The sequence below is a fragment of the Nannobrachium achirus genome, assembly GCF_963921795.1.
Source record: "Nannobrachium achirus genome assembly, chromosome: 15".
Classification (NCBI taxonomy): Eukaryota; Metazoa; Chordata; class Actinopteri; order Myctophiformes; family Myctophidae; genus Nannobrachium; species Nannobrachium achirus.
Genome location: NC_137822.1, coordinates 46,341,280 through 46,364,394, shown reverse-complemented (window position 1 = coordinate 46,364,394; position 23,115 = coordinate 46,341,280). Strand labels below are relative to the sequence as shown.

Below are 23,115 nucleotides of genomic sequence, written 5' to 3'. Positions count from 1 at the left end.
CAAATAGCCGATCTAACAAGAATTGACACACAGTCAATATAAAATCTGTGGATTGGTGTGTTGACGTTAAGTGTAAAAAAAGTTTGAAAAAAAATTTTTTTTGAAAAAAAAAAAAAAGTTTGAAAAAAAAATAGAAAAAAAAAAGTTTAGGTCCAAAAATGTGTTAAAAAAATCGACCTGATGGTGGCGCTATATGGGACAGATCCATGTCGATGAGATAAGTGTAGACATACTGTGTAGCGATTTGTGTGATTTTAGGGCAAAAACTTTAGGAGCAGTATTCAAAAATGTGTTTTAAAAAATTTGGCAGGGGTCCCTGGAGCTGCGGGGGTCCCTGGAAGGGTGGAGGTTGTGGATTGGCAGACAAGGATTGTGTGTGGAAAATTTCACATGGATAGGGGCAAAAAAGTGTGATGTGACGTGACAGACAGACTGACGGACAGACAGGCGGTGGAGGTTTTCATAGTAACTGCAACCTGACGGTCGCAATTATAATCATTAGTTACTAACCCTAACCCAAGTACAAAATGTTTGAAAATAGCAGATCTACAAGCTCACAACGCGTCGCACCGCAATGCGTTGTGAGCTTGTAGATCGGCTATTTTCAAAAAGCCTTGGTATAACATAGGGCTAAAGTGGTTTATGTATGTTTTAAACTTTAGTTAAAGTTAGATAAAGTACTATGTTCTATCCGTCTGTCTTTCTTTTCAAATCTTTTTTATTATTAAGGTACAATGTCACAATGAGGCAGGTACACACATAGTGATGGCACCCCAAATCACATTCCAATCACAATAATCATTGGTACAAAATAACACAAGATCTGAGGCGATCACGGTACGTACACATTCAGTTGTAAGGAAGAGAAACCCTGCCCTTAAGAGATAATAAAAGAAAACATTTTTTCCCTCCATATACCCAATTTAGTGTCAAGCCAATTCCCCCATCCCCATACTCTACGTTAAGACCTATCCCTGCTAATCCCCACAGTAGTCATTGGGAGGGTAAAGACAACAACGGGTCTCCTCCGATACCCGATCCGTCATGCCACCATCTTCTTTTCACCTGACATTAAGGAGCTTCACCAGGGGGGCGTAACGCATGTGGAGGTACACGCTATCCTCCCCGGTTCCACCCCTCTCTGAACAGGCGCCCTGACCACTGTGGGAACCGTTAATGCAGAGACAAAATCTGTTCCTCCTCCCCAATCGACTTCCCTCCCACGAACACAGCCAATTGTGCTCGTTGGAGCGCCCGGCCAAGCCGAATGCACCATGAAGGTAGTGCTCCATGGTGGTGGACAGGAAGTTTAACCTGCCCACCCAGACGCCTACTGGACTGCCACCGGGTCCCAAAAGGCAGCCCCCAGACATCAGAAATTTAAAAAAACAAAACAAAAACATAATAGGTTATATAATCCCAGAGGGAAGGTGCTATGTGGCGACATATTTATCTAAAAGGTAAAAAAAGAAAAAAAAACTAATGTCCATGAGTCAGTTGTAAAATAAAGTAAGGCCTGCCAGTCGAGAGAGGCTGCTGTTACAACCAAAAAAGAAAAAGTAACAAAAATAGTAGTGATACCACCTCCCAGCCGGCAGAGGCAGCGTAGAACCATTAATTGTCGAGCGCATAGGTCGAGCGTGGTTCAGAGTTCAGAGTTCACAGTTTGGTCCATCCCATGGTCCATCCTGTCAGAGGCACACAATGGCGGCCACCGACCAAAAACAAACAACCAACTCAGGCTATCAGCATATTAGAGCCACATCGTAAGAAGATGAAGTATAAAAACAACGAAAACATGTCGAGAAGTCTCGACTACAATCATGTCATCATAAAGTGCAAAGCATTCGATCGCTCTCTAACACTTAACTAAACCGCCGTAACGTAATCGTCATGTACGGAGAGAAAGAAACAGCGCATATTAGCATACCACAGGCGCAATAGAATTCGCCGTAAACAAAATACCCAATTGAGTAAACAAGTGGTTCGCATTAACCGTTGGAACGGACATGTCTACATACGCCGTTTGATCATATAATATCAGTCAAAAAAGGGTTGCGTATTTTCGTCAGAAAAGGAAATAGGAAAATTAAAGAAAGAAAAAAACCCTGTTAGCATGTACTAGCTAGTTAGCCAACCCCACACACTATCGACCATTCCCGTCTGTCTTTCAATGTTATATGAGATACTTAAAGTGTGGTTCCTGTGGAAATAAGCCTCGGCTTTCTAGGATCTCTAGTTGACCTTGTACCAGTGATTTGTACTGTCATGAAACTGTACTTTTTTCTATTGCAAACTTCTAATAAATTCTTCAATCAATCAATCAGTTATTGCTTTGTAGATTAGCATTATTGGGCTAAATGTAAAGACGCTACGCTGCGCCAACCGTGAATTCAACACAATCTGCTGTTGAGCAGTTTAACAAATTTGCTATGTACGTCTACACAAACGGTCAGATTACAAAGATAAATTGCTTAGTGAAGGCTCACGGATGTCACCATAGGGTACGCTCCAGCAGAATGTCCCGTAATGATCGTATTATTTAAAGAGGAGCATTTTAATCCGATCGGTCGTCGTTTCCTTAAAAAGGTATTAATGTATCTAAGTGCAGTACACCTCGCAACCGATGGGGTCGCATGGCTGAAAAACAACAGAAAATGACGTCTGATCGGATTAAAATGCTGTTTATTAAACAATACGAAAGATACAGGTAATTCTGCTTGAGCGTACCATACTGTGACATCTGTGAGACTTCAGTAAGCACTTTATCTTTGAAATATGAACGTTTTTGTAGACGTACGTAGCAAATAGGTTTAACTGCTCAACACGAGGTTGAAGTGAATTTATTACACACCGTGACTCGTGCGTTAGCCTGCAGCTAGCGCTAGCTAGCGTTAGCCTGCAGCTAGCGCTAGCTAACGTTAGCGTTAGCCGTTAGCCACACATCCAGAATAGTCTAAGTCAATTTTCCAACGGCGAGTGAACGATTGCATTCCGAGTTGGGTCGCCGTTTTATTCCATGAGTAATTGTGTATAACATGCCTGCGTTAGCCTGCAGCTAGCGCTAGCTAGCGTTAGCCTGCAGCTAGCGCTAGCTAACGTTAGCGTTAGCCGTTAGCCACACATCCAGAATAGTCTAATATATGTCAATTTTCCAACGGCGAGTGAACGATTGCATTCCGTGTCCTTCATGGATTTTTTCCCCCCTGGCTGTCAATGTTTTTATTGTTCAAAAAGAAAACGTTCTGAACGTTAAAACTAGATAGTTTTACGATCATAACAATGTGACAAACGGAACGGATCCTTTTTTTCCAAACTCGAGAAGAAGAACAGCGCAAGGCCGCTCCCAGAGCCCTAGAATGGAGAGTTGCGTGTCCGCGGTGACACCACTCTCTGATTATACTGCTCTGGCCGCTCCCAATCATGAAACTAGCTTGGTTACCATGTGACATGCGACAGCCAATCGGCAAATAGGTCGCCTAGGTCGCCTGAATGTCTCAGGACAATCGCACGTCTTTAATGTAATCTGTTCCACAGATTTAAAAACTCTCAACGCTTGCCAGGGTCAGTTCAAATATTATTATTTGGGGGGTCATGGCCTGAAAAGGTTGAGAGAGATTGAGATATAGGGACGGCAGTGGCTCAGTAGGTTCGATCCCGGTGTGGAAGTGTCCTTGAGCAAGACTCTGAACCCCTAGTTGCTCCTGATGAGCAGGTTGGTGCCTTGCATGGTTTCCTCTGCCATCGGTGTGTGAATGTGTGTGTGAATGGGTGAATGTAATACACGATCTATGTAAAGGACCTTGGATTAATGGTGCTGTATAAATGCACCATTAACCAGTGAATTAACTGACCGTTAGCTGTCAGGACCATCTGAACATGGATTAAACTAACTCACCATTAGCTGTCAGGACCATCTGGACGTGGATGGCAGGGGGGATGACGGGCTGAGGAAGGTCCTGCAGGTACCTACGCAGACCGTCACACAGCGTGGATAAATCCAGCTGCTCCAACTCCAAGGAGGGCTGGTCTGTGACACAAAACAAACGCACACACGTCAACATTATACCTGGCTTCTCAAAAGCACCCCAAGGATTGTGAATATCATATTATTAATTAATTTTACCCCCTTTTTTCCCCTAATTCAGTCGTTATGCCAATGAATTCCTCTCCACACACATTTCTGTGTTGTCACTGGTGTTGTATCCTACTGACTCACCCGGAGGTGAGCCTTTATCCTAACATTCCCAGCTGACAGATGCCCCCAGGGGTCCTTGAGGGAGTTCCAGGGGGTCCCTAGCTAACCTTCATTTTTTATTATTATTATTTTAAAAACTATTTTAAATAGTGAAAATAGCCGATCTAGCGAGGCATTGTGGCAGAGAGAGAGAGTGCACTCATATCTATATGCAATTTACATCCTGCACATAATTCTACATTCATTCAAACTGATTAGGGAGAGAGTCTGGGAGATGGGTGGGTGGGTTATTGCTGGAGTCCAATGATCATTAGGCCTACTGTACATCCTAATGTATAAGAATATATTTCTAGAGAAGAACAAAAACAAAGGTTGTTATTTATAGCCTGTCAAGATCAAATGGAAATATGACATTTTGATGTGTCATAATAATTAAACTAAATGTTGACATGTCCCACTGACTATCAAGAAAATAAAAACATGGCCCTTCATGTCCAAAAGGTGTCAGCTCTACGTACCACATTCATAACACTGGCGGACCTCCAGACCTCCTCCAGCGGTGAAGGTTCTGTACAGAGTGGGGTTGTCCACACCTGAGAGAGAGATGGCAAACACAACCTGTGAGTCACACATAGGGGTGGGCGATATGGTGATAATTATCGTTGAGACGATACAATGTCTCCACGATATGCCTTTTCAGAGGTATCGTATATATCGTGATACAATTGAGAGAGCCTTGTAAAAAATTCTGTTTAATCGTTAATACAGAGATTCATTGCAGAATTCAATTTAAACCTGCATTTTGGTCTAAATCAGTAGTTCTCAAACTTTAAAAATGTCAACGTCTCCACTTAACTCTGACAGTATACAAATGAAACCAAATGGTTTCATTTGTATACTGTTACATACTTGTAAAGTTCAATTTAGACCTCCCAAAAGGAACCCAGAGAGTCTAGTTTTTGTCAAGTAACTTGAAAAATAACCATAAAAAACAATGTGTAAAATCGTGTATCGTGATACAGCTCGGGAAAGTATTGTGATATTGTATTTTTCCATATCGCCCACCCCTAGTCACAAAGCAAAGCAGAGGCACCACATGTCCTTCTGTTGCTCCCAAGAGCATAACAAGCTATTTTTATAGAAACAAAGTTATGGTTTGATGTTTGGTGATTTGTTTCTTTTTGTTGTTTAATAGAGCGTTCCTCTTTGTAATAGTGATATGAGACATCATCATTCATGCTGTTATGCAATGCTGTATACTAATAAAACTAAGACTTCATCATGCAACATTAAACATGGCATTAGCTACTGTAGCAAAGGCCAAGTGTGTGTGTGTGTGTGTGTGTGTGTGTGTGTGTGTGTGTGTGTGTGTGTGTGTGTGTGTGTGTGTGTGTGTGTGTGTGTGTGTGTGTGTGTGTGTGTGTGTGTGTGTGTGTGTGTGTGTGTGCATGTGTGTGCATGTTTGTTTGTGTGTAATATAAAGTTGTAAAGTAAATAAGGACATTTACTCAAATACTGTACTTTTTGTTTTGGTATTTTTACTTTACTGTAGTATTTCCAATCTCCAGAGGCACTCCAATACAATTAACTGAAGACTTTAGTTACTAGATACTTTAGTTACTAGATACTTTAGTTACTAGATACTTTAGTTACTACTTACTAGATACTTTAGTTATACTTTACTTTAGTATACTTTCGTATACTTTGTAGATGTGTGTATGTGTGTGTGTGTGTGTGTGTGTGTGTGTGTGTGTGTGTGTGTGTGTGTGTGTGTGTGTGTGTGTGTGTGTGTGTGTGTTTAATAGACTATCCTAAACAACAGTGAGTGCTGCAGCAGAAGTGTATTAAATAGACTATATCAGGGGTCTTCAATGTTTTCATGCCAAGGACCCCTTAGTTGAGAGAGAGATGAAGCAGGGACCCCCACATTCCATATAGTTTGACAGCACAATCCTCAGTGTATTTTGGATTCATGTCAGTGTGTTTTCAGATATTTAACCACTTGAACCGTCAATACTTAATAAACTTGACCTTTCACTCTGTACTTAGTCTGCTCTTTTCCCCTCTACATCAAACCTCTTTGCCAAAAATAGCAGATCTGCAAGCTCGCAACGACTCGCAGCACGAGGCGTTGTGAGCTTGTAGATCTGCTATTTTTGGCTAAAGTTCTAAGAATATGGACACTGACTAGGGTTCAAGTGTTTAATATAAAAAAAAAAGAAGAAAAAAAGTTGCTATCACACAAAGTAACTCTGAGGACCCCCTAGGGGTCCCGGACCCCCTGTTGAAGACCCTTGAAACAGACTACCGATATACCTATCACAACAGAGTAAAAAGCAGCAGTGAGTGATGTAGCAGAAGGTGGTGCTGACCTTTCCTCTCGATGGCTTCCAGCAGGGAGGACAGCATGGGTGGAGCGCTCTCTGGAAGGACAAACTGCTCCGTCAGGTCCAGCAGGCTGCAGCCTGGTGGTGCACGCACACACACACACACACGCACACGCACACGCACGCACACGCACGCACACGCACACACACACACACACACACGCACACGCACACATGCACACATGCACACGCACACGCACACGCACACACACACACACGCACACACACAAGGAAGAAAAGCACAAATAAAATGTCATGAGTCATGACTGACACTGTTTTGGCAGGCACAGTCCTAAATCTGTGATTTGGGAAAACAAACTTCGATCTTAGAACAGTGAGTTCCCAAACCTATATTTGAACCGGGGACGACCCTAAATGAACATATTTGAACTGGGGACCACCCAAATTAATCATATTTGAACTGGGGACCACCCAAAATAATCATATTTGAACTGGGGACCACCCAAATTAATCATATTTGAACTGGGGACCACCCAAATTAATCATATTTGAACTGGGGACCACCCAAATGAATCATATTTGAACTGGGGACCACCCACAATAATCATATTTGAACTGGGGACCACCCACAATAATCATATTTGAACAGGGGACCACCCTAAATGATCATATTTGAGCTGGGGACCCTTCCCACCCTGACAAGATAGATAGATACCTTTATTATCCCAAGGGTTAGGGCAGCACAGCATTTAAGGTTACAAGTTACAGGACAGTAAGAAAAAGAAAAAGGACTGTTGTGTACAGCTAAGCGACAAAAACAAACAAGAAAGAAGAATCAACAATACAGTTGAATCAACCATACAGAGCAAACTTAGTTAACTCTCAAATACCTGGAAAGTGCCCGAGACCCGTTAGATTTGAACCACTTTAACCATTATTGTATGCTTTAACTATTGAAAAATAGCAGATATACAAGCTCACAGCGCGGCACCGAGTGCCGCGCTGCGAGCTTGTAGATCTTCTATTTTTGAAAAATCGTGAAAATGTGTGCTAAGTCTTTGAATATCTTTGACCCGATCTTTGACCCGACTTCTAAATCCTTCCTCTAAATCAGCTGTTCTCAAACTTCTTCACGTCAAGGACCCCCAAAATTACATTTATTCGGCCGCAGACCCCCATCTCAAAATATGTTGTTCCAGGGACCCCCCAGAAGCAGAGATTTGAGTTACAAAAGTCTGCTTTGAAAAATATATATTGAAAAATGTGCACACATTTTCACGATTTTTCAAAAATAGCAGATCTACAAGCTCGCAGCGTGGCACTCGGTGCCGCGCTGTGAGCTTGTATATCTGCTATTTTTTGATAGTTAAAGCAGTCAATAATTGTAGGCCTAAATGGGTTAAAAAACACAACAAAAACACAACAAAAATAGTAGTACTTAAAGTATCTATAATGGACAAGCACTTGATCAGATCCCTGAGAATTATTGAAGACAAAATGAAGAGTACTTTTTTTCCTCCCCTCTAAAGTCCAACAGTGTGAAGGATACAAGATCCTCACAGCGTGCACTAGCAGCCACAGGCCATCAGACTGTTAAATGACAGTGAAAAGTGAAGGTGCAATAAACTCTTTGCACTCTGCACTTTCATTGAGTGACATTCTTGCCCTGTGTTTGTTGACTAAGTGCTTTTACTGTAGGTTGTTTTATTGTATTGAAGCTTCAAAGCGTACGCTTTTCACATCTACGGTATGTACATAAACAGTGCATCTACAGTATGTACATAAACAGTGCATCTAAGTGACAATAAAGTGAATCTGAATACATTTTGTTCCACAGATAAATACAACGCCTCAATCTTTCTTAGACAAACTAGCCAATGTTTGGCTAGTTTGTGATTCCTTATAAATGATCCATCTTGTTTTCCACTGCCATGAGTTAAACCAGTCATGGCTTCACAGACTCTCCAGCACACTGGTTCCCAAACCTTTTGGCTCGAGACCCAAAATAGAACTTATTCTTTGCCGGTTTCGTCCGATATTTAATGACAAAGACCGGAAAATATAAACCTCGTCGGACATATTGACCGATTGAAAATGACACAGCAGTTCATTAAAATCACCTCAACTTTGTCGGCTCTGATTTGGAAATATGAGGCTGTGGTTTGTTTAAGTTGTATGTACTGTAAATGGATGGATGGACTGTCAAAAACCAGTTTTATTATTAGTTAGAATACGTCACAGACCCTTTCAAACGAGAGGGCACTTGTGAGTAAAGTTGGCAAGTTGTTCAACCACTAATTAACAACAATGCACGCTCATTTTAAGCTTAAAACAACAACATGGATGCAACACTGGTCTGTCACATCCAGATGAAACACAGCGTTTATCATGTGGACAGCTGGACACCTTGAATGGAATATATCTTATCTATGAGGAGCAAATATGTCAACTTTCCCAAAAGCTGTCCCGTTAAACCAGACACTGGGACAGCATCCATCCACTGCCTGTATCCACAATATAACTTGTGAGTAGCCTAATACATTTCCTAATGTATTATTATTATTGTCAGCTGAGCCACATTTTGAAAGATTCTGAAGTACATCACAAAAGCAGGCACCCTTTGTTTGTTATTGTGAAGGAAATGTGTTCTCAAAGTAATGCAAGGTTCAGCAACCATTCCGCACGACGATGCGCACATGGTAATGTGGGAAATTAATGTACAGTATTTGTGCAAGTTGGCCTTAACATTTGTGTATACTTACTTATTATGTTCAAACAGTTCAATCCAAAACATAATGCTTATGGCTGTGTTAGGCTGCATTCACAGACGTGCTTGTCATTAATGCATACAGATATCTATGACCGATATTTTAACAGATGTCCGGCAAATTTTAATCATGCCGGTCACGGTGACCGAGACCGGCTAGCGCAATCTCTGACCCTGGGGTTCCAAGGAAGGCACCCACTCTGAGGAGCACTGGTGTAGGGTTAGGGTAGGGTTAGGAAGGCACCCGCTCTGAGGGCAACCAGAAGCCTGGACTCCCAGGTAAACCGAGAGCCTGCTGGCACCGTTCTGGATAACATGCTCTGTAAATAGCGTTAACATCGTAGCCAAGAAAACAGACCCAGGACACAAAACAAGAGAGTGAGTGACCAAAGATACGCCGTAGCATTGCAGCCATAGCTTGGGTCAATCGCTAGTCTAGAAGGTGGCAAGAAGGGGTCCTCAAAGGGGGTCCATGGAGTTGGAAAAGAATCCCTTTCCACTCGCGACGATCCACTCCAAAGATAGACGCTTCTGCATCAAGCTTGCGCCCAGACCCTTTTCATGTGCAGAATCAATATGGGCATGGCTAAATTTTTTTATTCTTTTTTATCCCCCAAAAAAAGGGAAACACTGTTTTTGTTACGGTGTCGTTAACGTATCAGTTGACCTCCCGGTTACCCTGAAAATAAAATAATTGGTCACCAATACTATTCTGCTTCTTCTTTTGAAATATGTTCTTTCACATCAGCATGTAACATCATTAGACTCAATAACCCTCCTATCTCCCAGACTCCCTCCCCAGTCACAGTTATCAGTGTCCACCCCTGCGTGACTGGAGTAGAGACAGGGATAGTTACACGCTATAGGCTGCACCGGTCGGTGGGTCGGTTGGTTTGGGTGTGATCAGAGAGCTGAGGTCACCTCCATCTCAAAATCAGCCAATTTAGCCAAGCTGAAAGCCCCAAGCTTTCAAAGGAGGCATGCAGCTCTGCACCAGACCAAAGGAGTGGCTGCAAACCATGAAGGTAGAGGAGGTACAATGGAGCCATTCAGAAGACTGCAGAGGTGCTGAGATGTTAGAAACCTTCAGCTTCTATAGCTGGACGTGGAGAGGCGGGGCTAAAGCAAACATGCTGCCATGTCCTCGATGTCAGAGTAGAAACCTCGTATCATCTCCATGATTCAACGTTTAATGCAATATTTAAATCGTTTTGAGAAAAAAAAATGCTGCTATTTGCCCCAAAGTGGCTGCAAAATATATTTGTTTCAAAAAGCTTTATACCCTGTATATACAACATGTATATAACACACTGTGACATAGCTCTGTTTACACAATGCTGTACCCCCTTCAACTGTATGTATGTTCCCCACTTTCAACTGTATTCATTATATTTTGACACTTGCTTTGGCAAAGTAAACATACTGTATGTTTGTTACTGCCCTACTAAATCATACTAGTGTCACAAAAAGTACAAGCTCACAGCGCGGCACCAAGTGCCACACTGCGAGCTTGTAGATCTGCTATTTTTGAAAAATCTTGAAAATTTGAATTTTGACCCGATTCTATAAGTGTCTTTTCTTTGAATCCTTTTCTTTGAACATATGTTTCTATGTCAGCAATCAAGCCAGCCATCATCAAAGAAAAGGTCCTTTTCACTTAACTGGAGCTCAGTTAGTCTGTTCTTGAGAGACTACTATGTCAGTGGTTCTCAAACCTTTTCATGTCAAGGACCCCCAAAATGATATGCATTTGGCCACGGACGCCCATCTCAAAATATTTAGTTCCAGGGACCCCCCAGAAGCAAACTTTGAGAAGCAAAAACGTTCGCTTTGAAAATACATATATTCAAAGATTTGCACACATTTTCACAAGTTTTTCAAAAATAGCAGATCTACAAGCTCGCAGCGCGGCACTCTGTGCCGCGCTGTGAGCTTGTATATCTGCTATTTTTCACTGGTTAAAGCATTCAATAATCCTAGGCCTAAATGGGATACCAAGAGCTTGTGATGACATAATAACTACATTGAATCCAATGGAGCACAGGTTCTTTCTTTTCCTCATGTTCTCTTTGGCACATACGAGGTTTACACCAACCCGACACCCAGCGATATTACGAGGTAAGCCACGTCTGAAGCCCCCCTCCTCCTCAGATCTCTGCATCCAGGTGTGGACATGAAAGGCTCAAGGGCCTGGCAGGGATTTGAACCACGGTTACTTTGAAAGAAAAGCTACAAAAAAAGCGAAAAGCCTCTTTTTTTTCCCTGAAAGGCCCGACTGTTCTGTAGCTGAAGCTGCACTTCCAACATGAATGGAGTCCTTTTTCTGTCTCTGGTATTTTCATTTGTTTCTAGTCGTGCTGCCATGAAGATCATTCATTTTTGGAGCTGTGTGGAACACAAGCTCCCTATACGTGGCCGTGTGTGTGGGTCTGTCTGTGTGTCTGTGTGTCTGTCTGTCTGTCTGTCTGTCTGTCTGTCTGTCTGTCTGTCTGTCTGTCTGTCTGTCTGTCTGTCTGTCTGTAGCCTACAGGACCTTTTGTGACCACACGAGGGCGCTGTTGTTCATGCCAGGCCAGACACCCCCACACACACACACACACACACACACACACACACACACACACACACACACACACACACACACGCACACACACACACACACACACACACACAGCTCCACTTCGAACAGAGGTTCGATTTTAAACCTCCTTTTAACCCTGGCGGAGCTATTTCTGGGGTTGTGTCATTTAGGGGTGCTATGATCATCATCCCAATCACTGATGGGTTTTTCCTCACAATCGGCCAAATACTGATGTTGTGCTTTTATTCATCCTATGAGGGCGGGTTCTGCCAATGCATTTCAATGGGAATGGAGTGGTTTGCTGCCATTTGTGGATTTCTGCCAAAAAGAAGGCTCCATCCCCATTGAAATGTATTGGCAGAATCCGCCCTCATAGGTAGAATAAAAGTGACCGTAACCCAAGGGGAAATTCAACTATATCCACTGTCTGCAGATCTACTATTTTTGAAAGTTAAAGTGTGGGTTTGATACATCTTGAACCAATGATAACTACAGTGGATCCATTGCAACACAGCTTCCAGAAAAAGTAAGTTCAATAAGTTAACATTCTTGGAAATACAAGAAGTAAACTCAATCAATATCAGTACTGCAATGTAGAAATACTCTGTTACAAGTAAACGTCCAGAGTTCAACATTTACTCGAGTAATAGTACAAAAGTATTGGATTCAAAATGTACCAAAAGTAAAAGTACTCATTATGCATTTCAAGTTTTCAATTGTATGCAAATCTTTTGAAAATGGCAGCTCTACAAGCTTACAATGTGTCGCATCGCGACGCAAGGTGAGCTTATAGATCTGTAATGTATGTTAGTAACGTATGTTTTGTAATAATAATGAAGATCTACAAAGTAACTAGTAACTAAACAATGTAAAATTATTGTAGTGGAATAAAAGTATATTATTTGGATCTGAGATGTAGTGAAGCAGAAGTAAAAGTATTGGAAATAGGAAATACTCAAGTGAAGTACAAATAACTCAAAAGTGTATTTAAGTACAGTACTTAAGTAAATGTACTTAGTTACTTTACACCACTGGACAGCAATGAAAGCAACCAGATTGCTGAACACTCCAACACACACACACACACACACACACACACACACACACACACACACACACACACACACACACACACACACACACACACACACACACACACACACACACACACACACACACACACACACCCCCTCTCCCATGTCATCTGGAACAGCTTAGTGGAGCAGCATGCGTGCAAAGAGAGAGGAGGGGATTTTCTCAGAAGCACTGAACTCTGTTTCCCTTTTTTTCTCCTTAAGTAGCAACACCACAACCAGAGCTTGTAGGTTGGCTATTTTTACAGTGATAATAAAACTAGGAAGGGTTTTGGACTTGAAGGAGGGCTGTCACCATTATGACATTTTTCATGACCATTAATGTGACTCAAATAATTGTGATTAGTGATTTAAAGGAGTAGTTCACCCCCCAAAATGTTTGTCACATTCCTAAGACAAAAATGTTATTAGAGTAAATTTACCCCATTGATTCCGGATGCATCCGGAACGAATGGGGGTAAATGTATTGTTATCACATTTTTGTCTTAGGAATGTGACACAAAACTAAAAATATTATTGAACTCTAGTCTCCATGGCGTGACTAATCAATAGAAAAAAAGTCATTTTGGGGGTGAACTACTCCTTTAATTCTGTTTTTGTTGACAATTACATTTCTGTTTGGCTTGTAGGCTTTGAAGTTGCACATGGCAGATATGACACCTAAATATACAAATAAATGACTGACATATTTGACAACTTTATACTGAAAAAAAAAGAACATTGATAGTGGAAATAGCCGATGTACAAGCTCACAACGCACTGCGATGTCGATGTGCTATTTCCACTACTTTTTGAAAGTGTTTGAAACTATATGAACATTTCTCAACATGGAAATGATTATGAGTTATGACGATTACCTCAAATAATTGCGATTAGACGATTATGTAATGATTGTAACAGGCCTCCTTCCACTAACTACTAAATACATAAAGTTGTCCTTTTTGTGTGAGTGTGGATGGCATGCTGGAGCAGTGGTTCTCAACCTGTGGCTTGGGATCCACAGTGGGGGTCCCCGCATGAGTTTGGAGGGGGGTCCCCAGATGACAGACAGTAAAGTGACTATTTAAGGACTTTTGACACCTTTTTGATACCAAAAAAATAAATGAAATGAAAAAAGACCATTAATGCATAACAACTAGTTATCAACAAACTATAAAGACTGGTCAAACATTGGCCAAATTGTCAAATAATATATAAGAGATTTATTTTATTTTTTATTTTTTTTTAAATAGCCGGTCTACAAGCTCACAACGCCTCGCGGTGCGAGGCGTTGTGAGCTTGTAGATCGGCTATTTTCACAATATTTATCTGTGGAACAGAGGCAAACTAAATTGCAATGCCTCAACTCCTACAATCCTACAAAAGCGCTTGTCAGGGTGGGGGGTCCCAGTTCAAATATTATTTTGGGTTCTCCATTGGGATTCTCCATTTGAAATATGAATATATTTGGGGCTGGCAGACTGAACAGGTTGAGAAGCAGCAGTGTCCTAGAGGTCTGCTCCCTGCCTACGCACCGTGTCTCAGAGCTGATCAGGAGCATCATGATCAGACCGTTGGTTTTACCCCACAGCTCTTAGGTTACTGCCCACCTTTGAGGAGAGGGGAGAGGAGGGGGGGGGGGGGTGTTTCTCAGAAGCAGGGATACTAAAGGTTCCCCGAATAGAGACCTTTAGACACGCTGCACCGCCGTGTGTGTGTGTGTGTGTGTGTGTGTGTGTGTGTGTGTGTGTGTGTGCGTGCGCGTGCGCACACACCTGACGAGGTCGCCCCGCAGTCGCTTGGAAACCTCGCAACCTACAAGACTGTTTGATACTATGTGGGAAAAGGGGGAAGAAAGGAGATAATCTGTGTTCCGATGGATCCAATTTAATAAAAAAAAGAAAACAGGAATAACAGGAGACCTATGAGCTTGCAGTGCGTTGCATCGCGGCGTGCTGTGAGCTTGTAGATCTGCTGTATTCGATGCATTTGTGTGACACCGCAGTTTTGACTCGGTAGGGCATTCATTATGTCTGACACTGTCTGACACTGTCTGACGCTTTTTGTGTGACACTGTGGTGTGATCAAGTATGCCGTTCGTATAGAGAAAAAAACAACGCAAAAAAGGTTGGAACATGGATTGGAGATACAAAGAAAAGGAGACGAGTGATCCGAGCACTCAAAAAATGTAAAAGAGGAGAGGACGGGAGTAAAATCAAGGTACTTTATTCATTGCAAAAGAGGTTTGGACACGTTTCGATCCACTGGTCTTCATCAGGGCATACATGGAGATACCAGGTCTCTCGCCCCCGACGGCGGTGACGAAGAGTAATCTTTCAATGCCAGACCAGACATCCAACACTGACGCGTTCGCCGCAGCCACAGACTGCTTCTGAGAAAACTGCAACTCATCACCCTCTCTTTAAGGTTACGTTGACACACACCACCCCAAACACCCATCTCCACCCTCCTCCAACTCACCACCCTAAGGTTACATCTCCCCCCTCCCCCAGCGCCCCCAGCTCGGGGCGACAGTAGCTCAGGGGTAGAGAAACCGTCATTAGAACACAAAGGGTTCCCGAAGGGTTCCCAGTTCGATCCCTGTGGGCTCCCCCAGAGTTAGTGTGGAAGAGTCCTTGAGCAAGACTCTGAACCCCTAGTTGCTCCCGGTGAGCAGGTTGGTGCCTTGCATGGTTTCCTCTGCCATCGGTGTATGAATGTGTGCGTAAATGGGTGAATGTAATGCACAATCTCTATAAATGCACCATTTACCATTTACCTCACCACCCTCTCCCTAAGGTTACATTCCAGACCGGCCCACCACAACCGGCGCAACCGAACATAGAAGATCTACAAGCCCACAACGTGTCGAGGCAGCGACGCGTTGCGGGCTTGTATCAGCTGTTTTAAGTTTGGGTGGGACTCCTGGGTCACAGTAGCCTGTGATTGGGCTACTAGGCTGGTTTTCAGATGATGGACAAGTCAGTGGGCCAATCATGTGATGTCTCTCTGCTCTGTGGGGCCGGAGCTACTGAAGGATTGGCCACTTTTAGTGGCCCGAAGCGCAAAAGTTACTGTTAACTAACCTAAACTGGTAGCCCACAGTCCCACCGGGCATACAGTATGCCCGGTATGCCAGATGCCCAGTCCACCCCTGCCCCCAACTCACCACCCTCTCCCTATGGCAGTGTTTCTCAACCTTTTTTTCTGCATGGGCACACTTTTCATGTCCCAAGAATCCATGGGCACACCAACATAATACGGGGGTGTAAATATCGTCACTGTCGGGAAGAAACCTTGTATCTCCAAGTTTCAGATTTGTACGTTTCTTCGCAAAGTAAAGCCTTGCTTCATCATACAAGGCTGTTGCACAACAGTAGTGAAAACAGCAGATCTACAAGCACACAACGCCTCGCACCGCAAGGCATTGTGTGCTTGTAGATCGGCTGTTTTCACTAGTTTAAATCATTTTTGGAGCTGTGTGCAGCTCCCTATAGGTGGCTGTGTGGGTCTGTCTGTGTGTCTGTGTGTCTGTCTGTGTGTCTGTATGTAGCCTGAACTTCCTAAACTTCGGCACGCTACTAGTCCCACAGTTTTGCCACCACACACTCGCGCCATATGTCAAATCGACCGGCTTACTCGGGAATAGTCGGCTAGTAACTTGCTAAGAGAAAGGTTCAATAGTTTAATTGATATTAATTTATTAGTGAATTAATTTTCCCCATTGACTTATAATGGGAATCGCAAAAACTCACATTCAATTATTTGTCTCTCGCAAACCATAGGGGCTAGAGTTTCAAGACTTGGAGAGGAGGTTCATAATGATTTCAAGGATTAAATAAAAAAAAATTGTGTCATTTGGCCGCATGGTGGCGCTATAACACCCCACTTTACGTTTTGGCCTGTAACTCTTGAACCGTAGATCGGAAAATTAAAAATATTTTTTCCCTGGATTCCTTGGGTCATGACGCATCTCCCCATATAGGCCACGCCCATTTGCGCCATGATAGATTCTCCGCCATCTTGAATTTTCTCCAAAACACACTTTTTGCTCTTTTTCCTACATATTTTCTTCAAATGTCACAAAAATCGGTACACATGATCCACACACACACACACACACACACACACACACACACACACACACACACACACACACACACACACACACACACACACACACACACACACACACACACACACACACACACACACACACACACACACACAGCTCCACCTCACACGGGTGTGATTTTTTAAATGATAAATACAATATTGGCTTTCAAGCAGTTTCAAGTGGCACACTTGACCCTTCTCAGGGGCACACCAAAGGTCCCCAGGCACAGTGGTTGAGAAACACTGCCCTGTGGTTACATTCATAGTACCACTGCCCCCCACCTCACCCTCCTCTAACCAAACACACTCAATGTTGGGCGGGGCCATCACCATGCTGGCTTGTGGTGGACACTTTTGTAGAAATTCTATTTTTTGCCACAGACATCCAAAATGAGCAGACAATAATATTACCAGAAACACAAAGAGATAGCCCTGAATGACCATAACAGGTCTGTAACTCTGAGAGTGTACAAATGGAACCAAATGGACCCTTACATGTATGCAACTCTTAGAGTGTACAAATGGAACCAAATGGACAAAAGCTGGGCCATATTAGGAAAACCTTCAATACTCAACAACGTTGAATAGCTCGATATCGATATTACTCACGATATTAGTAAAAACAATTGCATTGTATATTTTGTAATGTTTTTTCTGCTTTAGCTCCACTGCCTGCCTAACCCAGATAATGCATATCATATCCATGCATGCACACTGCACAGTACACATAGAATAAAGACATTAAATGACTTATTTCCATTTTCCAACAATTTTCCAGTCCAGTTTTATGGTTACAGATGGACTGCTTTTTTGCATGTGCTACGTGCATGCATAGTGTGTCTGTTAATTAATTTGACACATACACCAATACCTCATTTCAGGCCGTCTTCGTCGGTATGTATACCTTGTATGTTGATACCTCCATGAAGGTATATTTTCGATATATTGCCCAGCCTTAAAATGGATCCATTTCAGAACCACTATAGTACTAGCTGGACTCCTCCTAATGTGCCATTGTGTCGAGGTAAATAAGTCTCATAAATATTATATTCTGAAGAAAACCTGCAGTGCAATGTGGTGTGGGAGAGAACACTGTTCGTGCCCTGTTGAGAAACCAGAAGTACAAATGTACAGTACAGTATGTGTCCACTGAATGAGTCCCAGAATTCTATTATTGTGCTGCTGTCTAAATCCAGCCTCAGTGTTACCAGTCTCTTCTGGAAACACTGGTATGATTGTCTCTTGTATTAGCTGATGTTTTTATGGCATTTTTTATGTTTCTCATGTTGCTTGTTTTAAATTTACCCCCGAGTCTACACATATAAATAAAGTGTGCTTGTAGATAAGGGTGCAGGAAAAAATAGATTCGAATTCGAATCGTGTTTCTAACATGGTAAGATTCAGAATCGATTCTCATTTTCCAAAAATCGTTTTTTTATGATATTTTGTAATATGATTTTTTATTACAATAATTTATTAGATATTATGTTGTGTGTGTACAAGTTAAAAGAATGTGTGAAAGCATGAATAAATCAGACATGTCGTCTTGTATTTACCTTTGTTTACATTATTGCAATAAGTTGATAAAACCTTTACAATTATAAAAGCTATGTAAATGTACTCTGCTTTCATGCCACAGACTGGAGTAGATCCTGATATATGAATTGAACAGAGAATCGTTTTGAATAGAGAATCGAAGAAAATCGTGAATCGTGACTCCAAGAATCAATTCTGAATCGAATTGTGGGATATCCACAGATTTGCAGCCCTGCTTGTAGATTGCTGGTCCAATCATTACTGGCAGACAGCAGCTTCTTCTATTTTTATGTTTGTATTCATTATTATTTTCCGTCCAGCGTTTGTCCTGGGTTAGGAGGTGGTTCTCCTTTTGGACAGGGTCAGATGTGGTGCCAGGGACGGTGATATGAATATGATGCTATGCTGCCTCCGGGACATTCCTGCCGTGTCTTCTAGGGTGTCACACTCCACACGGTTCCGCCGTGACACGGCATTGATGCCACCGGGGGCTTAATACCCAGAAGGCCATTCTATCCCCTCTGTCTGTCCCACCCACCCACCCACTGGCACTGACAGGCTCTGGTTGCTGTCCAAGTACATTTACTCTGAGTATTTTGTATTTGTGTGGATGTTATCCACCTGTTTCCGCGGGAGTTTACTGGAGATTATTTGGACCACACTTCCGGTTTAACAGCAGACATACAAGCTCACGTCGCGTCGCAGATGCAGCCCGTTGTGAGCTTGCGGCGCCGGAAGCTCGGTACAACATCTGCGCAATGCACTATGGGGCGTTGGAAACCTGTGGATTCAGTGTCAACACCAATGCAACTCCTGGCAAAATCTCGACATTTCGATGTCCCACTGTGCCGAATCCCCACTCCCCAGTACTCCGGTTAGGGTTAGGGTTATACTTATTCACCAGGTTAGCATTCACCTGCGTCGGCCGGTTAGCATTCACCAGTGTCGGAAGGTTAGGGTTTACTCACGACGTGAGCGACTGGGACTACTGGCCGCTCCAAACAACGGCACATCGAAACATCACTACACACCCGCAACTTCTTGCAACTAGGGATGGGACGATATGAAAATGTCATATCAAGATTATTGTGACAAAAGAAATCACGATTTACGATATTATCACGATAATCAAAATCCATTATCCTGGGGCGGAACCTTTGGCAAAAAATAGCCGATCTACAAACTCACAACGCGTCACAACAAAAGAAATCACGATTTACGATATTATCACGATAATCCAATCAAAATCCATTATCCTGGGGCGGAACCTTTGGCAAAAAATAGCCGATCTACAAGCTCACAACACGTCACGTTGTGACGCGTTGTGAGCTTGTAGATCGCCTATTTTTTGGCAAAGACATCTGATAGAGTGAAAAAAAGACTATCAAGTATGTATATTATAAGTACCCTTTACCAATTATAGAGGGTTTAAATGGTACCAGATATGCAGCTCGGCAAATAAAAGGTGAATTGATCCCAGTGCATGACGGAGGACGATATCATGATTAATTAAATCTCCGTGATACGATTATTGTCTAGCCTTAAAAACTATGATCAAAGATGTTTGTCATCTAGCAAGTTGTTAGATGACACTAAAGGCTTGCCCAACTGCCCCCGGCAGGTAAATAAAACTGTTGAGCAGGTGGAGATTGCTTTCAGGTTGCCCGACTGGGCAAGTGTGCATTTGAGAGGAGACACGACAGTCTATAAACACAACATGCACAAGATGTCCGTCTAAACACTTGAACGTTGCCAGAGCGCTCTTTCTTCTGGTCTGTGGAATGTAAAATAAGAGCATTATTTACCTAGAATGTGCTTTTTTTACAGTTGCTACAACAAAAAATATAAAATAACAAGTGTGAACCGATAGTTGTATTCATACTGTAGCTATGTAAGGTATTTGGCATACAAATGGAGGTATGACATTTTCTTTATCGCACAAAACTAAGTGTTAAATTGAACAGGAATTCAATGGACGATTTACTTTTGTCCAAACGAGCAAGTGCCTCTGACACCTTAGTGTCAACCCCTGTCTACCTAAACCACAATAACTTGCCAGTAGAGCTTGCAGATCAGCCATGTTCACAAACTTCTGTCTGACACTGTGTACCGTCGTGTACGGCAAAAGGAGGGTATTCATTTACGGAATTAACACATTTAGAACGGGTACACATTATTGTGTATCATTATTTTATGCTTTAACTATTGAAAAATAGCAGATATACAAGCTCACAAGCTTGTAGATCTGCTATTTTTGAAAAATCGTGAAAGTTTGAATTTTTACCCGATTCTATAAGTGTCTTTTGAATCCTTCTAAGATTTTTTGAAAAACCCTATGTTTCTTCTATGTCAGCAATCTGGCCAGCCATCGTCAAAAAAAAGGTCCTTTTCACTCAACTGGAGCTCAGTTAGTCTGTTCTTGAGCGACCACTATGTCAGTGGTGCTCAAACCTTTTCACGTGAAGGACCCCCAAAATTATATTTATTTGGCCACGGACCCGCATCTCAAAATATCTAGTTCCAGGGACCCCCCAGAAGCAAAATTTGAGTTACAAAAGTTCGCTTTGAAAATACATATATTCAAAGATTTGCACACATTTTCACGACTTTTTCCAAAAATAGCAGATCTACAAGGTCGCAGCGCGGCACTCGGTGCCGCGCTGTGAGCTTGTATATCTGCTATTTTTCGCTGGTTAAAGCATTCAATAATTCTAGGCCCTAAATGGAATTAAAAGAAAGGATTTGAAACACGGGGGAACTAGAAGGTTTCTGCCTGACAGCAGTGACATGGAACAGTCCTATGAGTGTCCCTCCCCAGCAACCATGGGTAAAGAGAGCTCCTGTGAACAAGTCCTTACAAGCCTCACTGCATGTCTGACACGCCAGCCTGCAATAATACCTAAAGACCACACACACACACACGCACACACACGCACACGCACACGCACACGCACACACACACACACACACACACACACACACACACACACACACACACACACACACACACAGACAGGGAACAATCTAATCCACTGGTTCACAAACTTGGGACCTCGGCCTGTCACAATTATTACATATCAAAATAATCATTTCCATGTTGAGAATGTTCATATAACATTTTCAAAAACAGTAGAAATAGCAGATCTATTTCCACTTTTTCTTTTTAAAGTATATAGTTGTCAAATATGTTAGTCATTTATGTGTCATTTCTGCCATGTGCAACTTCAAAGACTAAAAGCCAAACAAAAAAAGGAACTGTCAACGACGAAAACACAATTAAATTGTTAATCGCAATTATTTGAGTGACAATTAATCGTCATGTAAAATGTCATAATTGGGGCAGCCCCATTGGGACCCATATTTGGGTCGTGGACAAATTTCCATGGGTAACAAGTAAATATCACCTTTTCTACATCTTGTTTCATTGATAAAAAAACAAATACAATATTTCAGAAGATTTGAAATAGCAGATCCACAAGACGTGTTGTGAGCTTGCAGATCTGCGGTTTTCACTAGTTTGGGTCCCGGGGCAAATGTCTAATTTCTCTTATGGCTATTCCCCAGAATTGATGTATAAATTATTTGGACGCAGACCCCCATCTGAAAATGTTTTGTAACCAAGGACCCCCAGAAGAGAAGATTTGTGCTTAAAAAAAAAAAAATCAAACCTCGGTTTGAAGTGGAGCGGTGAATTTGAGCAGCTGTACCCTATGTGAGTGAGTGAGTGAGTGTAAACTGTGCCTGTGAGTGAGTGGTGAGTGTGCCTGGCCTGCACAAAACAGCGCCCCTCCTTTAACTAGTGTTTTGTGTGTGGCCACTCAAGGTATTGCCAGGCTACGGACACGGCCAGCCAGCCACCCAGCCAGCCACCCAGCCAGCCACAGACATACCCACGGACATACCTGTTCATTGGGAGCGCTTTCACCGCTCCAAAAATAAAAATAAATGTGCAGTTATTCAACATTCTTCAAACACTTCCAAGACGTGTCCAAAAATATTCAAAAATAGCAGATTTTGATCTGATCAGACCCCACTTTGAGTACCACTGATCCTGTGTGTGTGTGTGTGTGTGTGTGTGTGTGTGTGTGTGTGTGCGCGTGTGTCTGCATGCGTGCATGTGTGCTTATTCTGCTATCTTTAGTAGTTGTCCAGCTACGAGCCAGTTGGCTGGTACACACACACACACACACACACACACACACACACACACACACACACACACACACACACACACACACACACACACACACACACACACACACACACACACACACACGTGCACTAAAGATAGCTCACACATTGCTTAAATGTGGAAGGCCTGCTCCAGGAAGCAGCATTTCTCAGAGAGCTTGGCTATTTTTGGCGCAGCTGAAAACAGATCTGGAACAGAGACTGCTGCAGCTACCTTTCTGACTCAATCAGTTACCTGCCTGCTAAAGGTTCGTCAAATAATCAAGAAAACATCATCTAGCTTTGATTTTTGTGAAATTGTTATA

General features: G+C 42.4%; 1 protein-coding gene across 1 annotated transcript in view; it reads right to left on the bottom strand.

Moving 5' to 3' along the window:
- The window catches only part of pik3r1 (phosphoinositide-3-kinase, regulatory subunit 1 (alpha)), a 109,691-nt gene that overhangs the window by 50,631 nt on the left and 35,945 nt on the right, over positions 1–23,115 (bottom strand). Inside the window, exons 3-5 of the mRNA XM_080743794.1 lie at positions 6,571–6,663; positions 4,717–4,791; positions 3,899–4,030 (exon numbers count right to left, since the gene is read on the bottom strand). Coding sequence (XP_080599920.1) covers positions 3,899–4,030; positions 4,717–4,791; positions 6,571–6,663 — 300 coding nt within the window. The remainder of the gene's footprint in view (positions 1–3,898; positions 4,031–4,716; positions 4,792–6,570; positions 6,664–23,115) is intronic.